Raw genomic sequence first — 15,535 nt, 5'->3', positions numbered from 1 at the left:
TAGGAAGGAAAAGCTGGTCCTACCCTTCTGCCCCCTGGGGTCTGTGGCCACTGACTAATCACCTCAGCGGGACAAGGAAGTTGCTTCCTTGGGGAGAGAGGAACCTGCCTGGCCAGGAGGTTGGGGGGAACATGGGTGGGGCTGTCCTCAGCTAGAGGAAAGCTCAGTGGCTGGAGAGGAAGGGGTTGTACAGGGAGGCCAGAACAGAGCCATTTATTGATTTGTAGGCTGCATAGAGAAGGTTAGATTTTCTTTTTCACTATTGGTGCATAAAAGTATATTGAAAATTTCAGAGTAGAAAAAGTTCCAAGTGGAGGGTGGGTAAGGAAGGAAAGGCCAGAGGCTTCAAGTCAGGTCACAGGCCAGCGATGCCCAGGGGATGCTCCAGCAGGGATGGAGAAAAGGAGTCCCTGAATTTAAGAACTCTGCTAATGCCCACCGCCCCCACCCACTGGTAAGGGCCGTGCAGTTTCCCTGTCTCCCTTACCTGGCTTCTTCATGCATAGGCTGGGCAGCTCGGCCACACCCAGCAGTGTCTGCTTCGCTGACCCTGGAAAGCTTTGCCCTGGCCCTGGGCTCTGTTGAGGTCAGGTACAGCATGCTCAACCCCAGCAGATGGAGCCTCTTCCTGTCCTTCCTGAACTTTGTGCATCCTGAGGACTCACAGGGCACAGGAAATGCCTTTGGATTTGGCAAGGAAGTTGAGGCGCCTAGTAGGAGCCCACTATACCCCTCCCTGCCACATCCTAACTCCATCTTTCTTGTCGCTCCATTGCCTTCTGCTGCAGTCACATCACCATCCTTCTGGCTGCAGCACAGCAGGTGTTTCCTGGCCTTGGGAGCTTAGTATGCGCTGCTGCCCCAGTGCCTAGAAAGCTCTTCCCCAGCCCAGGGTGGGTCAGGTCCTTTCATCCTTGTCTGTTCCCCAGCATCTCCTCCTGGGAGAGGCCGGCATCCTGTCTGCATGCCCCTCAGCCACACATAGTGGCAAGGCTTTGTTTACTTTCTGCCCCTTTGGTAGACTCAGCTCTGTGAAAGCTGGCTTGTTTGTGGCCCAACTGGACAGAGCCAGACACATGGCAGGTGTTGTTCTGTTTTTTATCTTCTTTTGGTGCTGGAAAAGGAACTCCAGGGCCTCACGAATGCTAAGCACACGCTCTTCCACTGAGTGACACCTCCACTCAACTCCATAACTTTTTAACAAAGAAGGGACGTTAGTAGCTTCTGCTGTGTGTCCTACTTTCTTCCTGGTAGAGTCTCGTTGACTCTCAAGCACCCTTCTCCTGGCTGGTGCTCCTGTCCTGCATTTCCAGCAGAGAATATAAAGTCAGGTGGGGACCTGCTTAGGGCTTGACTGGGGCTGTAGCCTGAAGTTCCTGAAAATAGCAAATCCCTAGGGATCCCTCTGGGCTGGAGAGAGGTGGGGCTCAGTATCCTTTTTTCTCAGCTTCAAGTGGAGCAGCCTCCGCCCACTTGTTTCCCTCAGAAGTAAAATGCTATTCTCTGCCATGGAGGGCCACTCCTGTGTGGTTGAGGAGCAAGCCTAGGCTCTCTTCTTGGCTAGATTGAGGATAGCTTAGCAGAAGGTGGGGGGCATAGCCAGCGGAGCCTCCACTCGGCCCTCACTTGATACCCCAGAGATGGCAACAGATGGTCAGCAGGCTCCCCCATCCCAGAAACCTCTTTGTTCTGCCAGTCTGTCTCAGCTAGCCTCCCTGTCCACAGTAAAGGTCCTTGCAGGAAGTCTGATGCCCTGTGAAGCCCATCTCCTAGCAACACTATTGTCCCAGCCTGGCCTCTCCCAGGGAGTTTACAAACAGTGAGCAGCTGCCCTGAAGTTCAGGCTGTCCTGATTCACCAGCTTTTAGTGTCTGAGTCAGCAGGCCGGCCTTCCCCTTCTCCTTCTGCATCTCCGGTCAGATCTTGGCACTCCATCCTTCTATCTGTGCTGCTACTCCTTAAAACTCAGAAAGTTCCCCCCCACCCAACAATTTCCCATCCCCTTCCCATCTTCCTTTTCTGTGCCCCAGGACTCAAAGAGGAGTCAGGAAAGGAGCCCCAGGACCCTTATTTGAGATCCAACCAGCCAGCCTGTATGAGGATCACTCAGGAGCAGGGTATTGTACAGACATTTGCCCACCCCCCCCCTTTTTAAAAAACAAAATTCTACTTTAAAAAGAGAGCACTAAAATTTTAGACTTAAAGTAGTAACATGCATCTGGTTGAAACACAAAATTGCGCCAACTCTTTACTCCCAAGTTCGCAGCACTTTCAGCTGTTCCTTTCTGGAATAACCTGTAAATATGCTTATATTGTTATTTCTTGATTTTTCAATTGTATGTGGTGTTACATGCTAATTTCCTACTATACAGGGTTTTGATTTAGGTATCTTATCCATGGCCTATACATATACACACAGACCCACGCACACACATTTTCTTTCCCTCACCTTTCCAGTGGGACTTTCATAACAACACTCAGTGTTTGCGTTATTAGGCTCAAGCAGTAGAGTGCCTGCCCAGCAAGCATGAGGCCCTGAGTTCAAACCTCTACCACCAAAAAAATCAATAGATAGTTTTTTGGGGGCAGGGGGGAGAAATGAACCAAGCCTTGTATGCACATATGAATAATAAAAGAAAAATGAAAAAAAAAATAGATGTCTAAATATTCAAAGCTGAGCCTATTGTGCCCCAAGACTCTGTTTTCTTTTCTTGTAAAACTTGTTTTTGCTATGGCTACTACTTATCTTGCTTTTTGGTTTGCCCAGTTTTCTGTATGTCTGTTATTCATTTATTTCTGAATGCTCCAATTGAATTTTAAAAAACCAGCCCTGCTCTATCTGTCAGAGCTGGCTTTGTGCCTTGGCTGTTTCTCCTGGAGCCCTTCCGCTCCAGTCTCGACCACTTGCTTTCGAGGCCTGCACTGCTCAGCTGTCACCCTGGCTGGCTCTGTCACTTATCTCCGTCTGGGACTCTTACCTGCTTTTCCTGTGCTCTCTAGATGCCGCTTCTTCCTTGTTTGTGGTTTGCTCTCTCTGTTGAGTGGAGCATATGTGGCCCAAGTTTCTCTCCTGAATAGTTAGCAAGACCTTATCTCAAAAAAAACCCTTCACACAAAAAAAGGGCTGGTGGAGTGGCTCAAGGTGTAGACCCTGAGTTCAAACCCCAGTTCTGCAAAAAAAAAAAAAAAAAAATTTTTTTTCCTGGCTTTTGGGATCTTGTTTGTTTTCAGTACTAGGGCCTCACACTTGCTGGGGAGGTGCTGTATCACTTGAGCCATGCTCCGAGCCCTAGGATCTTGCTTTTATCCCCGATATTCTGAAATCTTACAGGAGGTAGAATAATAGTCATTGTGCTGGACAACCTGATTGGGAACTCCTGTACTAAGTATCTGGTGATTATTCATGTGTGTGTCTGTGAAAATTTCTTCCCTCTACTTTTGTCTCTTCTTTCCTGGAATTCATGTTGGCAAGACATTGCACTTCTGAACTGTGTCTCAGATTTATTTACAATTTTCCAGCATGTTTTTGTTCTGCTTTCCAGGAGCTTTTTGTTTGTTACATTGTTAACTTTGAGGTTGTCTGCTGAATTTTTTATTTCCTTTATTGTGTTGCAAAATATTAGTAACTCTTCCCTGTTCTTTTTTAGAACCACTGTTCTTAGTATAGGTTAGCATGTTCCTTTTCTGCCAGGTATGGGATGACTCATGCCTATAATCTTAGCTACTTGGGAGGCTGAGATCAGGAGGATTATGGTTTGAGGCCAGTCTGGAAAATAGTTTAAGAAACCCCATCTCAAAATAATCAGAGCAAAACGGACTAGAAGTATGTCAAGTGGTAGAGCACCTGCTTTTTGAGCATGAAGCCCAGAGTTCAAACCCCAGTCCCTCAAAAAAAAAAAAAAAAAGAGTATTCCTCTTCTGTCTTTAGAGATGCTAATTGCCATTTTCTTGTTTCCTGTGCTATCTCTATCTTTTAAGCTCCTTTCATCTCTTTGATTTGGCTTTTGGTCTTTATGTTAGAAGCTCTTCTCAAACATCTGTTGTCCTTGCTACTTTTTGATATTAGACTATGGGGCTTATAATTGCTGGTCCTCCTGATTGGGTGATAAGCCTCAGAGTGTTTCCTCTTCTGTTTTCATGTGATAGCGGGGCAGGTACGACACCTTTTGATTCTGGGTCTGTTTCCCCAGAAAATACTATTCTCATCTGCTTGGAAGGAAAAACTGAACAGACTGATTTATGAGTGCAGAGAGGCCTATGAGGATACCTCAGCCTTTGTATGTAGATTTAGTTTAGTATATTCATGACTGCCATCAGCTGGGTCACATTCCGTCTCAGCCCCTCTAGAAAGTAACAGCCCATATGGAGACTTTTAGCCACTTTTCCCACTTGTTCCATTACCCACAGCTCAGAGCTGCCTGGCACAACAGGGCTGGGGTTTTCTGGGGTTCTTGTCAGCTCCTCCTTTCAACCCAAGAGCTTTTGTTGATGTCTCTTATCAGTTTTCCTGTTGGCATTCTTCTTGTCCTTAAAGTTTCTCTCTCTCTCTCTTTCACACACACACACAGACACATACACACACACCCTCACCCCCCTTCCTTCTTTCAGCAGCATTTCAGGAGGAAATGAAGAGAGTAGAGATAAATGTTTGTTCATCCAGGTGCCAGTGGCTAACACCTGTAATCCTAGCTACTCAGGAGGCAGAGATCAGGAGGTTCAAGGTTCAAAGCCAGCCTGGGCAAATAGTTCAGGAGACCTTATCTCAAAAAAAAAAAAAAAAAAGGACTGGTGGAGTGGCTCAAGGTTCAAGGTTTAGGCCCTGAACCTTGAATTGGTAGGGGAGTTCCCCTTCTCCAGGGAGAGGACTGGGTCTCAGAAAGGTGAGGTACCCTGCCCAGAGTCCCCTGCTTAATGTGGTGCCCATCTGGTGAGGGCTGTAATTCACATAACACTGGGACACACTACTGGAAGGTGCACAGTGACCAACCAATGGAGGCGGGTAGCAGTCAGCCACTGCATGCATTTAGTGTTTATGGTAGGGGTGGGGGAGCTCTGAGACCAGAGGCTGAGTGAGACACAGCTCCCAGGCTCCTGCAGCTTCTCCCTGTAGTCTGTTTTGTTGTGCTTATTCATGTGACCCTCAGAGTTTTAAGTCTTGTTTTGGGCAGAACTGGGGTTTGAACTCAGGGCTTAACGCTTGCTAAGCAGGCTCTTACCGCTTGAGTATTCTGCCAGCATGAGAGGATCAAGTAGAAATGCAGCTTCCTTCACCCCATTTCACAGTTCACATTTTAGACAAACTGAGCTTTTTGGCATCTGGCCCAAAGTAAACTGTCTTCCCAGGCAGAGAGAATATAGCAGGTGAACAAGCTGACAGCCACAGATACCAGCCACAAAAGAGTCTGTGGCCAGTTTGCTACCAGATTTACACCCTGGCTGTTAGTGGCACCATTGGTCACAGCTCTGACAGAGCCTTGAAGTACAAGAGCTCAGTAGATAAGAGTAAATGAAAATTTTGAGAAGATATGATAGAAGAGATAGGCCACAAACAGCATTTGGGAAGGCAAGAAGTGAGGACAAGCAGGATCCACAGAGGACAGACAAAAAGCCTCAAGGGAGGAGAGCATTGCCACTTGGAGCAGCTCAGAGCATTTGCATGGGGCATAGGGTGGCACAGTGTACCTATTATTGCCCATGATGATCACCGGCCACTGAGAATACAGTTTTCCAGGCTCATCTTCCAGCTTTCTGGAGTCGAATGCTGCCCATCTTTCCAGATCACCAGAGTGTTTTGGAATAGCAAAGAGGGCTGGACCACGAGGCCAGCTGTAGGTGCTGAAGATGCATGGGGAGTGAGTTTGGAGTAGCTCAGCATGCCCAGGATCATTGGTTCTCCCACACAGTGCATGGATTCAGTATGTGCCTAGTGAGTGCTTATTGAATGAACAGACTGTGTATCTGCCTCCTGACCATAGAGCTGCTGACAGAAATGACCAGAAAGCACTTTTTTTTTTGGTGAGACCCGGGTTTGAACTCAGGGTTTCATGCTTTGCAAAGCAGGTGCTCTACTGCTTGAGCCACACCTCCAGTCCATTTTGCTCTGGTTATTTTGGAAATGGGGTCTTGTGAACTTTTTGCCCAAGCTGGCCTTGAACCACAGTCCTCCTGATCTCAGCCTCCCAAGTGGCTAGGGTTACAGTGTGAGCTTGTAGGACACTTTTTAGTAGCTCCTCTCTGAACCCTGGGACCCTTGGGGCTATATTGCAGTTGTTGGTTCTCAGGGACTCTACCCAAGAGGCTGCTGGATAGCAGTGTCTTGACTGCAACTTCTTGTCCAGGCAACTCTGGGTTAGAGAAGCTGCTTCTGAGGAAATAAGGCTTCACATTTCTGTATTGGAAGGCACCCTTTATGCTGTCATTACTGAGGGGTACCTACCTCTAGTGCACTGGCTGGGAGCACATATGTTCTGCTCTGAAGACACTGTCCATTAGAAATGGTTCCTTACATTAAGCTGAAGTCCTTCTGGGATATGCCTCTGGGACCACGTGGGTCCTGTCTGATGTGTAGACAACGTGCCATCACCTATAGGCAGTAAGTGACCCCATGTTTTCTCCAGACTTCAAGGCTCCATGGTCTATAGGCAGTAAGTGACCCCATGTTTTCTCCAGACTTCAAGGCTCCATGGTCCTTCTTTCATCTCCATTCTTGTCCTGCTTTCCTGATTGCATGCTTTTATCTCTAGCTTAAGATTTGGTATCTAGGATGAATGACAAGTTCCAAGTATGTGAATGACCAAGGCAAAACAGAGAGAAGAGATTATCTCTCCTTTCTGGACCAACAGGCCCAATCTGCAGGTCCCTTGGTCACTAATGTGACCCCCAGGGCCTAGCACTAAGCCTGATGCACAGGTTGTGGTTGGCATCCAGGGAGGCACAGGCCATTTTGTATTTGTGGGGTCTCTTCATGGAGCAGTACTAGTATCCTGGGTGGAAGAGTGGCTGGATAACAAGCTGCTGCCTGACCTCCCCATTCCTGGTCATAGCTTGGCTCCTCTGCTCTTTCTACAGCCAGGGCCCTTGTGTCTTTGCATTGATTCTGGTGCATGTGTGGAGGTTCCCAGTTTAAGCACCACTGCTGGAGGCTGAGGTGGTGTTCTGTGAGGCTCTGTCACTTCTTAAAAAGGGATGGATTTGTCCAGATGGTCAGCAGGCCCTGCTTTGGGCTGGTTGAGTCACATCCAAGGAAATTCTCTTTTATCTCCTTTCTCCGAGAATCAGTGAGTCCATTATTGACTCACTAATGATTCTTTAAAAGAAACTGTCTACAAATTGGTATTTTCCAGACTGGCCCCAGAGCACCTTTAAAAGACCAAGACTCTTGAATTGAGAGATGAAAAATTTGATGATTCTGACCAGCTGTGTGCAGAGCTGGATATTGATGGCTGGCTGGACCACAGAACTCAGGCTCATGCTAATACACCATGCCACACACAAAAGGATGTTAGGTCAGGCACCAAGACCTTCTCAGGAGTGGGTTGGAGAGATGGCCTAGGAGGGGCTGATGACCTTTGGGCCCCTGTAACCTCTTGAGGGTCCACTTCAGGGAAGGTGTGCTTCCAGCCTGGCAGATTTGAGAGTAAGCTGCATGGCCTGCCATTCCTCATGGCAGCCTCCCCTGGATCCAGGTCCAGGTCTGTCTGCCTGCTGTTTGTTCCTTCAGTATTGATTGAGTGCATAGGTGCCAGTCCCTCTGGTCATCCCTGGGAGTGGGACTCAGTTCCTACCTGCAAGGAGTTCACAGTCTGGAAAAAGCAACAGGCAGTGCACTATGAGTGGCACCTGTGAACCCAGCCCTAGCTCTGGCCTTACACACTCAATACCCTCTTACAGCAGCCCCTCAACTGCCAGGAAGGATTTCCCTCCAGTTTACAGTTGAGGAAACTGAGGCACAGAGAGTGTGAGAAACCTGCCTGAGACTACTCGGCTCATAAACTGTGGAAGCACAGCACACAGCCAGGCAGTGTAGGCCAGAGTCAGTGCTCTTTGCCACTATTCTGTGTTGCCTTGTGTCCAGGAAGAATCAGGCAAGTCAACAGAGATTAGTGGTGTGAGAAGTGAGTGTGGTGACAGCAGAGGAGGTGAATTCTCAGCAGGGCTGCCTCTGGGAGTTAGCAGAGGAGACTCTATTGCATGGAGTTGTGAGTAATTGGGGCACAGCCTAGGAACGTCAGTGATGGTCTTATATATATTCCACTTACTCTGGCTAAGTAAATAGTTATTAATACTACCAAAACATACTAGTTGTAAACAAATGTTAATTTTGTTCACAGATACTGTGGGTCAGGAATTGAATAGGGCTAGAAGTGTGTGGGCCTCAGCAAAAGACCATGAAGGCTGGCCAGGAGTTGTGGAAAGGCTTGCTCACGTAGGGTCTGGCTGCTGGTGGTGGTTGTCAGGTGAGGCCTCAGTTCCCTCCGCATGAACCTCTCACATGTTCTTTATTGTGGGATAGCTTGTACTTCCTCACAGAATGGTGGCTGGGCCCAAGGACAAACTTCTCAAGGGAGAAAGAGCCAGAGAGAAAGAGATCATTTCTATGGCCAACACCAAGTGTCACAACATGTCACTTCCATAATAGTCAACAAGGCCCACCCAGATACAGAAAGAGAGAATGAGACCTCACCTCACAGTGGAGCAGTGTCGTCACAAGTTGTGGCCTTTGGAAAACACCATCTATCACAGTATCACTGGACCTGAGTCAGAATGGACACCGCCATACCACTTGGCCTTGTGTGGTTTTGGACAAAGGTTATTAGCAGGCTGACGGTGGGTTTAGTTTTATGCCCCTGCTTTCCAGTTCCTGTCAGTGAGGAGTGACTGGAGATCAGTGGAGTGTCCTGCTATCACCATGGTGAGCTGCTCCAGTCCAGACAGGCAGTGCACAGGGGCTCAGCACCATAAGAAACACCAGACCTAAGGAAGGCAGGCAGATGACCAAGAAACCAACACTCAGCACCACTGAGCCTTGTAGTTCTTTTGAGCACTTAAAACTCAAAGCCTGCTGTGGAGACAGGTATTATTCTTACCCCATTCACAGGTGAGGAAACAGGCCCAGAGCTCATTCAGATGGCCAGACACAGATCCATGTCACAAACCATCTGCTCTGTCATAGCAGTGTGCTAGGTACTCTGGGCTTTGAGTTCAGGGAGCAGCCTGGCAGTGGGAGCCCAGCATGGATAGCGTGCTGGGGTGGCAGAAACTACCCCAAATATATTCCTTTCCAAGTTTCCAAAGGCCAGCTTCTGCCTAAAAATGATGGGCCTGTGTTCTGAGGGGTAATAGCTCCCTTGCAGGGTCACAGACCTGTGAGACTAGTCAGTGATTTTTTTTTTTTTTGAGACATTTGTTTTCCCACATCACCATTTATGGATTATACCATTATTATGTCTGGCTATCTCTGGAAAAGCACACTTTTTCTTTTTCTTTCTTTCTTTCTTTTTTGTTTTTTGGCAATGCTGGGGATCGAACCCAGGCCCTCAGTCGAGTGTGCCCTAGCACAAGTGCTCTATCACTGAGCCACGCCCCCAACCCCAGCATAGCACCTGAGTGACTGTGGCATCCAGTGGCGAACGTCAGTCTTTGGTCACGGTGTCAAGTGCTTTTGTTTTCACAGCCCCAGGAGCTCACTTAGAAGTGACCTATGCCAATGGGTAGTTACACATCAGGCAGGAAGTACTGGACAGTGTCTTCCAGTTAGAGTCTGTGGGTGGGGAAGTCTGGACTTCTGTGTCAGCCACTGGAGGCTTAAGCTGAGGCGCAGTGTCCCAGGAGCACAGAGAGAGGGGACCCCAGGCAGTGCAAAGTCACAGAGGGTGTAGAACCTGCTGTGAGGGTGAAACCAGCTCTCTGTGGCACTGGGGAGGCCAAGTCACCATTGAAAGAGCCCCTCTTCCAAGCCAAGCAGCCCCAGAAGAGCCTCAAAGATTCTGCTGTGGTAGTGGTGGGGTCAGGTGGGAAGGGGCCCTCTAGCTGCAGGGCTGCAATGGGTCCCTTCTCCCCCTTAGCCTCTGGCCCTTGGCCTTGTTCTTTGATAAATACTGTCCCCATTTCCATGTCCTCAGCCTGGCTGCGCCTCTGTGTTCCCTTCATGGTTCCCTCTGCAGTGCCCTCTGAATTCTCCCTCACTCGCTCTCCTTTCTAGATGCTGGCACCCTGTGGGCAGCAGCCCTGGGAGTTCTGCCTGGCAGGAACCCCAAAACAGGCAGACTCCTCACAGCCTGTCACTGAATTCTGGTATCAGCATTTATAGCATACTCTACCAGGCTGTCGTTCATTCTTGCAAATTTGTGGTCTTTATGGCAGTATTCAGCTATGTCCTGATTCAGAATGAGCTGTGACTAAACTTCCAAAGACATTTGTGCTAGATTCTGTGCACTTCTCTTGTTCTCTTGTATATTACAGCGTTGTGCACACACCACATACCACTGGGGCTCGTGGAATGGAAACAAGTTGTGTCCCCCTTGCTTAGAATTTCTCCTGAGATCCCAGCATCATTGTCTTGGTATAAAATTGTGATCTGTAATGGACAAACAGGTGAACAAAACTAATAAGTAATAATCAAATCAATAACATTTCACCCCATAGTGAACACACTGGCAGCCCTCCCAAGAGCCCAGTGCCTACTGTTCTCAGCCTCCCCAGACGATTCTGAACTTGGGGATCGCCTTTGCTGTCCTTTGGGGTATTACCACCACAGAGTTCTGCCTGCTCACACTAAATGATTGCTTTGTGCCTGGTTTTGAACTTACAAGTGGGATGCTAACTGCAGGCCTCATTTGCACAACTTCATGTCCCGTGGCTCCTCCCTGGTGCTGCGTGTGGCTGTGGCTCTTCCACTTTCCGTGGTTTGGATCACCAGCTGTGTGCCCATTCTGCTAGGTTGAGTGGTTTCTCTGGACCTTTTCACAGCCTTGGTCATCTATAATTTTCTGAGCCTGTGCTATGAGTACCTCGGGGGAGAGAGCTCCATCATGTCAGAGATCAGAGGGAAGGCCATCGAGTGAGTATGACATTTCCCTGAGCCCCACTCCTGGGCCTGACAGTCGTCCAGCTATTCTGGTGTTAGCCCGTGACCTGGACCTGCTGTGTCTCTCGCATACTTCTTGAGCAAGGCCATTCCTCTGGACTCCTGAGAGGGTCTCTCTGTTTTATTCTCAGTGCTTCTGAATTGGTTTGTTACCCTAAGGCCAGGGTGGCTCTGCTTCCCTTGTGGCCTCATGAAGACATGGTAACCTTCCTCTCCCTGGCCTTGGCCTTAGGTATGCCCCCAGTTTCTCTGATGTGAGGGAGGGTGGCCTTCCACAGCCCCTTTTCCCACTCAGCTGCCTGTCTCCTGTGCTCGCCTTCCAGGTCCAGCTGTATGTATGGCACGTGCTGCCTCTGGGGCAAGACCTACTCCATTGGATTCCTTCGCTTCTGCAAACAGGTGCGTGCCCACTACTGCCAGGGCAGAAAGAGCAGGCTGTGGACCTGGAGGGAGAACCCTGCTGTAGGCTGCCCTGGGCCCGAGGTCCCCAGCCCCCCACTACCTACTCCTAAGCTGTTGGGAAGGCATTGCATCAGCAACATGTGCTCAGACAGTGATGGCCTTCAGGGGTATCGGCCCAAATGAGCTGTTTCCAGGCTCTTGCTCATTTGACCAAATCTCTGTGCCTATGAGAATCAGAGGAAGTGTGTGGGGATTCTAGAATCTCAGTTTGAAAAGTCATCAGTTGGGGGCAGGAGGGTTTCAGCCTTAAAGACATACAACAGATAGGCCTGTGCAGACCTCTTCGGGGCAGGCCATCTGGGGTTTCCTTGGCCACTAGTGCCTGGCTAGATGTGATATGGTGATGGCATTGAGTGCCTGGGCCTAGGCACCTGACCATCATGAGTTTGACTTTCAGCTTCTCCTCTGATTATGACCTCAGATAATTTATTTAACCTCTCAGAGCTTTAGTTTGCTTTTCTGTCAAAGGGGCACAATGATACTTAACCTCAAGGGGTGAGAACAGATAAAGAACAGATGAGGTAACTGCTCTAAGCCTTTAACACAGCACTGGCTTGTTCAGGAAGGTAGTTTGACGGTGACACATCCAATTTTCATGACTGTCGTTGGCTTCCACAGGGCCTCTGTCAGCCCCTCCCTCATGGTCAAGTAGTGAAAAGGGGAAACAAAAGCCACAGTCAAGGTGTGGCACTGTAGACAGCAGCCCTGCTGCTCACTTCTGTGTGAATCCTAGGCTCACAATGTGACCCAGCCACAAAATCTCCACCTGGATAGACAAGGCTGCAGCCCTGCTTCCAGATCGTCCCTCCTGGGGATCATTTATAATTCCCCCTGGAGCAGCAGGGAAGGAGTTAAAGCTGCCCTGGCCTAGGGCTCAGGGCGCAGCATGAAGAGCCATTGTTTACAGTGGTTCAGCCACCAGGTTCCAGGCCAGCTGTGACTCACAGCCTTGTTTGATCATTATATTGTCCACAAAGTTTTGATCTCATGATCAAGAGCTACATCACTATGTTATAAATTATTCCCCAGCCCTGTGGGCTCAGATGCTCTGCTGTTGAACCTGAACACGGCAGGAAAAGGTAGTGAGAGGAAAGAGAATAAAGGTTCTTGGTTCTTTCCCCTGGCAGGAGAGCACCCACAGCTTCATCCCAGAGCCACAGAGGCAGCCTAGACATCCTTGGGGCCAGACCCCAATGTCTGAGCCTCCTGAAGTGTTTGTTAAAAGTAGCAATTCCTAGTACAGATTCTGCTGAGTGTGACTTAGTGGTAGAGCTCTGGCCCAGCGTGTGGCAGGTCTTGGGTTTAATCCCTCACACCTCTTAAACAAAAGATTCCCAGACTAGTGACTGAGGTCTCAAATGGAACCACCTACTCTGGAACTGGCACATGATTCTAGTGTCCAGCCTGGTACGGGAACTGTGCCAGGTGTGATTCAAGGTGAATCAAGGTGTGATTGGCTGATAGCTCTGGGATCCCCTGGCTTGGGGTGCTGTGCCACATCTGCCACTTCAGCTTTTCTGTGCCTCAGTTTCTTCATCTTTAACTGAGGGTAATGAAAATTCTCACATCTCAGGGAAGCACCATCTAGTCCTCTCACCACACATCTCATGTGAACTTCTGCTCTTCCCTTTTCCCCAGAGGGTGCAGGATTTACTTCTTCTGGGCAGGGTTTCAGGGTCAGGGAAGTTCTGTGGGGCTTTCTGGTCCATCACATGCACCTTTCCTGCAGCAGATCACAGCATGAGTCACCTGGGCTCACCACAGGCCTGGCCCAGTCTTCTGTGGGGAGGAAAGGTGTCCTGGGCTGCTCTCTCCACTCCACTCCTTGTACCATTTGGAGCCACTCTGCTTGGGTTTCACTCACACCCTCCTCCCCACAAGGGGTCTGTAGCTTAGGTTGATTTGCTTTCAGGAGGGTGGTGAGTCTCGGGATTCCGTGGGTACCATGGACAACCCTTGAGTTTACAGGGACCATGGAAGCCCAGCCAAGGCTGTCCTTTAGTGTCTGAGCAAGCTCGCAGAAGACAGTGCTGAGTGCTCCTGGAGGACACTGCTATCTGGCTTTACTGTTCCACACCACTGACCCTGTGTTACAGGAACTGCTTATGTCTATTCACCAGGGTGGCTGCCACCAGAGGCTGAGTGATTGCCCGAGCCACTGCAGCAAGTAGTCAGCCAGCCTTAATTCAATCTCAGCTTTTAGGACTCCAAAGCCATGTATTTGGGCCTCCTCTCTTCCCTCCTTGCTGATTCTCTACACTATCTCCAGCCCCTGTCAGACTGCAGCTCAGAAGAAACCCTGGCCCCAGATTCAGAGCACAGGGCAAGGAACCAGACAGGGTGGACGAGAGTATGGAAGGCAGCACTCACCCACCTAATCCCCTTGTCAGTTCCTTAGCAGGGCCTGGCCTTACCCAGAACACTGAGCCTTCAGGACCTGGTTGCTGGTCTCCCCAGCCTCCTCCGTGCTATAGCCCCTTCCCAGTGCAACCCCTGCACTTCTCCACTCTGCCTCTGGGCCTTTGTAGGAGGTGCTCTCTTTCCCTGAATTGGGAGTCTGTCCTCCATTGTCTCCAAGCACTGTCCCTATGGGCCCTTCTCCTCTGAGCTTTCTTCCACCTCCTGGTCCACTGTTGGTTCTTCTTTTCCTGACATCCCATGTCTCCTTACACAGCTGCATTGCTTACTTATTGTCTCCCACATAGTCTGCCTCCTCCTGCAGGTGGCAGTCCCCTTGGGGCAGGACATGGAGCCTTCTGCCCTGTCTCCAATGTCCAATATAGGCTCCAAGGAGGTGCTTTATATGTGCTTATCCTCGACCTTGTCCTTTCTTTCCCCAAACAGGCCACCCTGCAGTTCTGCGTGGTAAAGCCACTCATGGCCGTTAGCACTGTGGTCCTCCAGGCCTTCGGCAAGTACCGGGATGGGGACTTCGAGTAAGTAGCAGGTCTTCCCTCAAGGCATGTGGGGGAGTGTTGGCTCAGGGCTGGTTGCAGCCAGACAGGCCCCATGACTGTGACCTTCCTGAGCTTTCTGGTGCTCATGCCTCTCTGCATATCTGAGTCTGAGCCTGGCAGTGGCCACCCTTTGTACTTGGTCCCAATGTCAGTGGAGTGAGCCCTTGGCTATACTCATGTTCCCATGTAGGCTGCACAGCAGTGCCCATGAGTGAGCCACAGAGGGGTGATGATTAGTGTCTAGGCAGGGAGCAAGAGGGAAAGAGCCCAACAACTAGCCAGTCCCCAGCTGTAAAGTCCCCATCATGTAAGTTGTCCACACACATTTCTTTTGAGGGTTAGCAAAAGTGGTCACCAGCCTGGCCCTGTGCTTACGAGCCTTCGTATGTACTGCCTGCAACCTGCCCCACAGCCCTGCCTGAGCAGGTGAGCAGGCTGAGGTCAAATGGAAGGTAACTCATCTGCACAAGAGTAGAGCAAGCTCAGGGTCACCCACACTGTGACACTGTCACCTGACCATCAAGCTGTGGCCTTCCTGGCTTTCCTGCCAGTGTCCTCCACCAGGAGTGAGTCCCAGAACAAGGACACTGTGTGAATACAGCACAGAGAGCCAGCCTGCATACAGGCACACAGCCCTGCCCCACTCTCCAGCTGTGTCCCTCGAACCCTGTCCCCCTCCTTCTAGTGGCTAATTGCACCTGCTGAGCAGCACAGCCCAGAGCTGTGGGGGAGCCTGTGTGGGCAGGGCAGAGGAGGGAATGCCTTGCCCTGTTCAGGGCTGGTCCCAGCCAGAGCGTGCCTGTCCCACAGCGTCACCAGTGGCTACCTGTATGTGACCATCGTCTACAACATCTCTGTCAGCCTGGCCCTTTACGCCCTCTTCCTCTTCCACTTTGCCACACGGGAGCTGCTCAGTCCCTACAGGCCTGTCCTCAAGTTCCTCATGGTCAAGTCCGTCATCTTCCTCTCCTTCTGGCAAGGTTAGCCTCCTCCCAGCCTTGGGAGGCTTTGACATGCCCTATCCTTCGAG

At 49.9% G+C, this 15,535-nt stretch overlaps 1 protein-coding gene across 9 annotated transcripts in view; it reads left to right on the top strand.

The window, feature by feature from the left end:
• The window catches only part of Tmem184b (transmembrane protein 184B), a 47,534-nt gene that overhangs the window by 26,250 nt on the left and 5,749 nt on the right, over positions 1-15,535 (top strand). For 7 of the 9 annotated variants that reach the window (XM_074084471.1, XM_074084469.1, XM_074084470.1 and 4 more), the window contains 5 exons: positions 8,331-8,456; positions 10,969-11,059; positions 11,410-11,485; positions 14,393-14,484; positions 15,316-15,485. In XM_074084471.1, coding sequence (XP_073940572.1) covers positions 8,331-8,456; positions 10,969-11,059; positions 11,410-11,485; positions 14,393-14,484; positions 15,316-15,485 — 555 coding nt within the window. The remainder of the gene's footprint in view (positions 1-8,330; positions 8,457-10,968; positions 11,060-11,409; positions 11,486-14,392; positions 14,485-15,315; positions 15,486-15,535) is intronic. The other 2 variants (XM_074084473.1, XM_074084472.1) reach the window with 1 other exon arrangement.

Source organism: Castor canadensis, chromosome 8, assembly GCF_047511655.1.
Source record: "Castor canadensis chromosome 8, mCasCan1.hap1v2, whole genome shotgun sequence".
In the NCBI taxonomy this organism is placed as follows: domain Eukaryota; kingdom Metazoa; phylum Chordata; class Mammalia; order Rodentia; family Castoridae; genus Castor; species Castor canadensis.
This window is presented reverse-complemented; position numbering and strand designations above follow the sequence as displayed.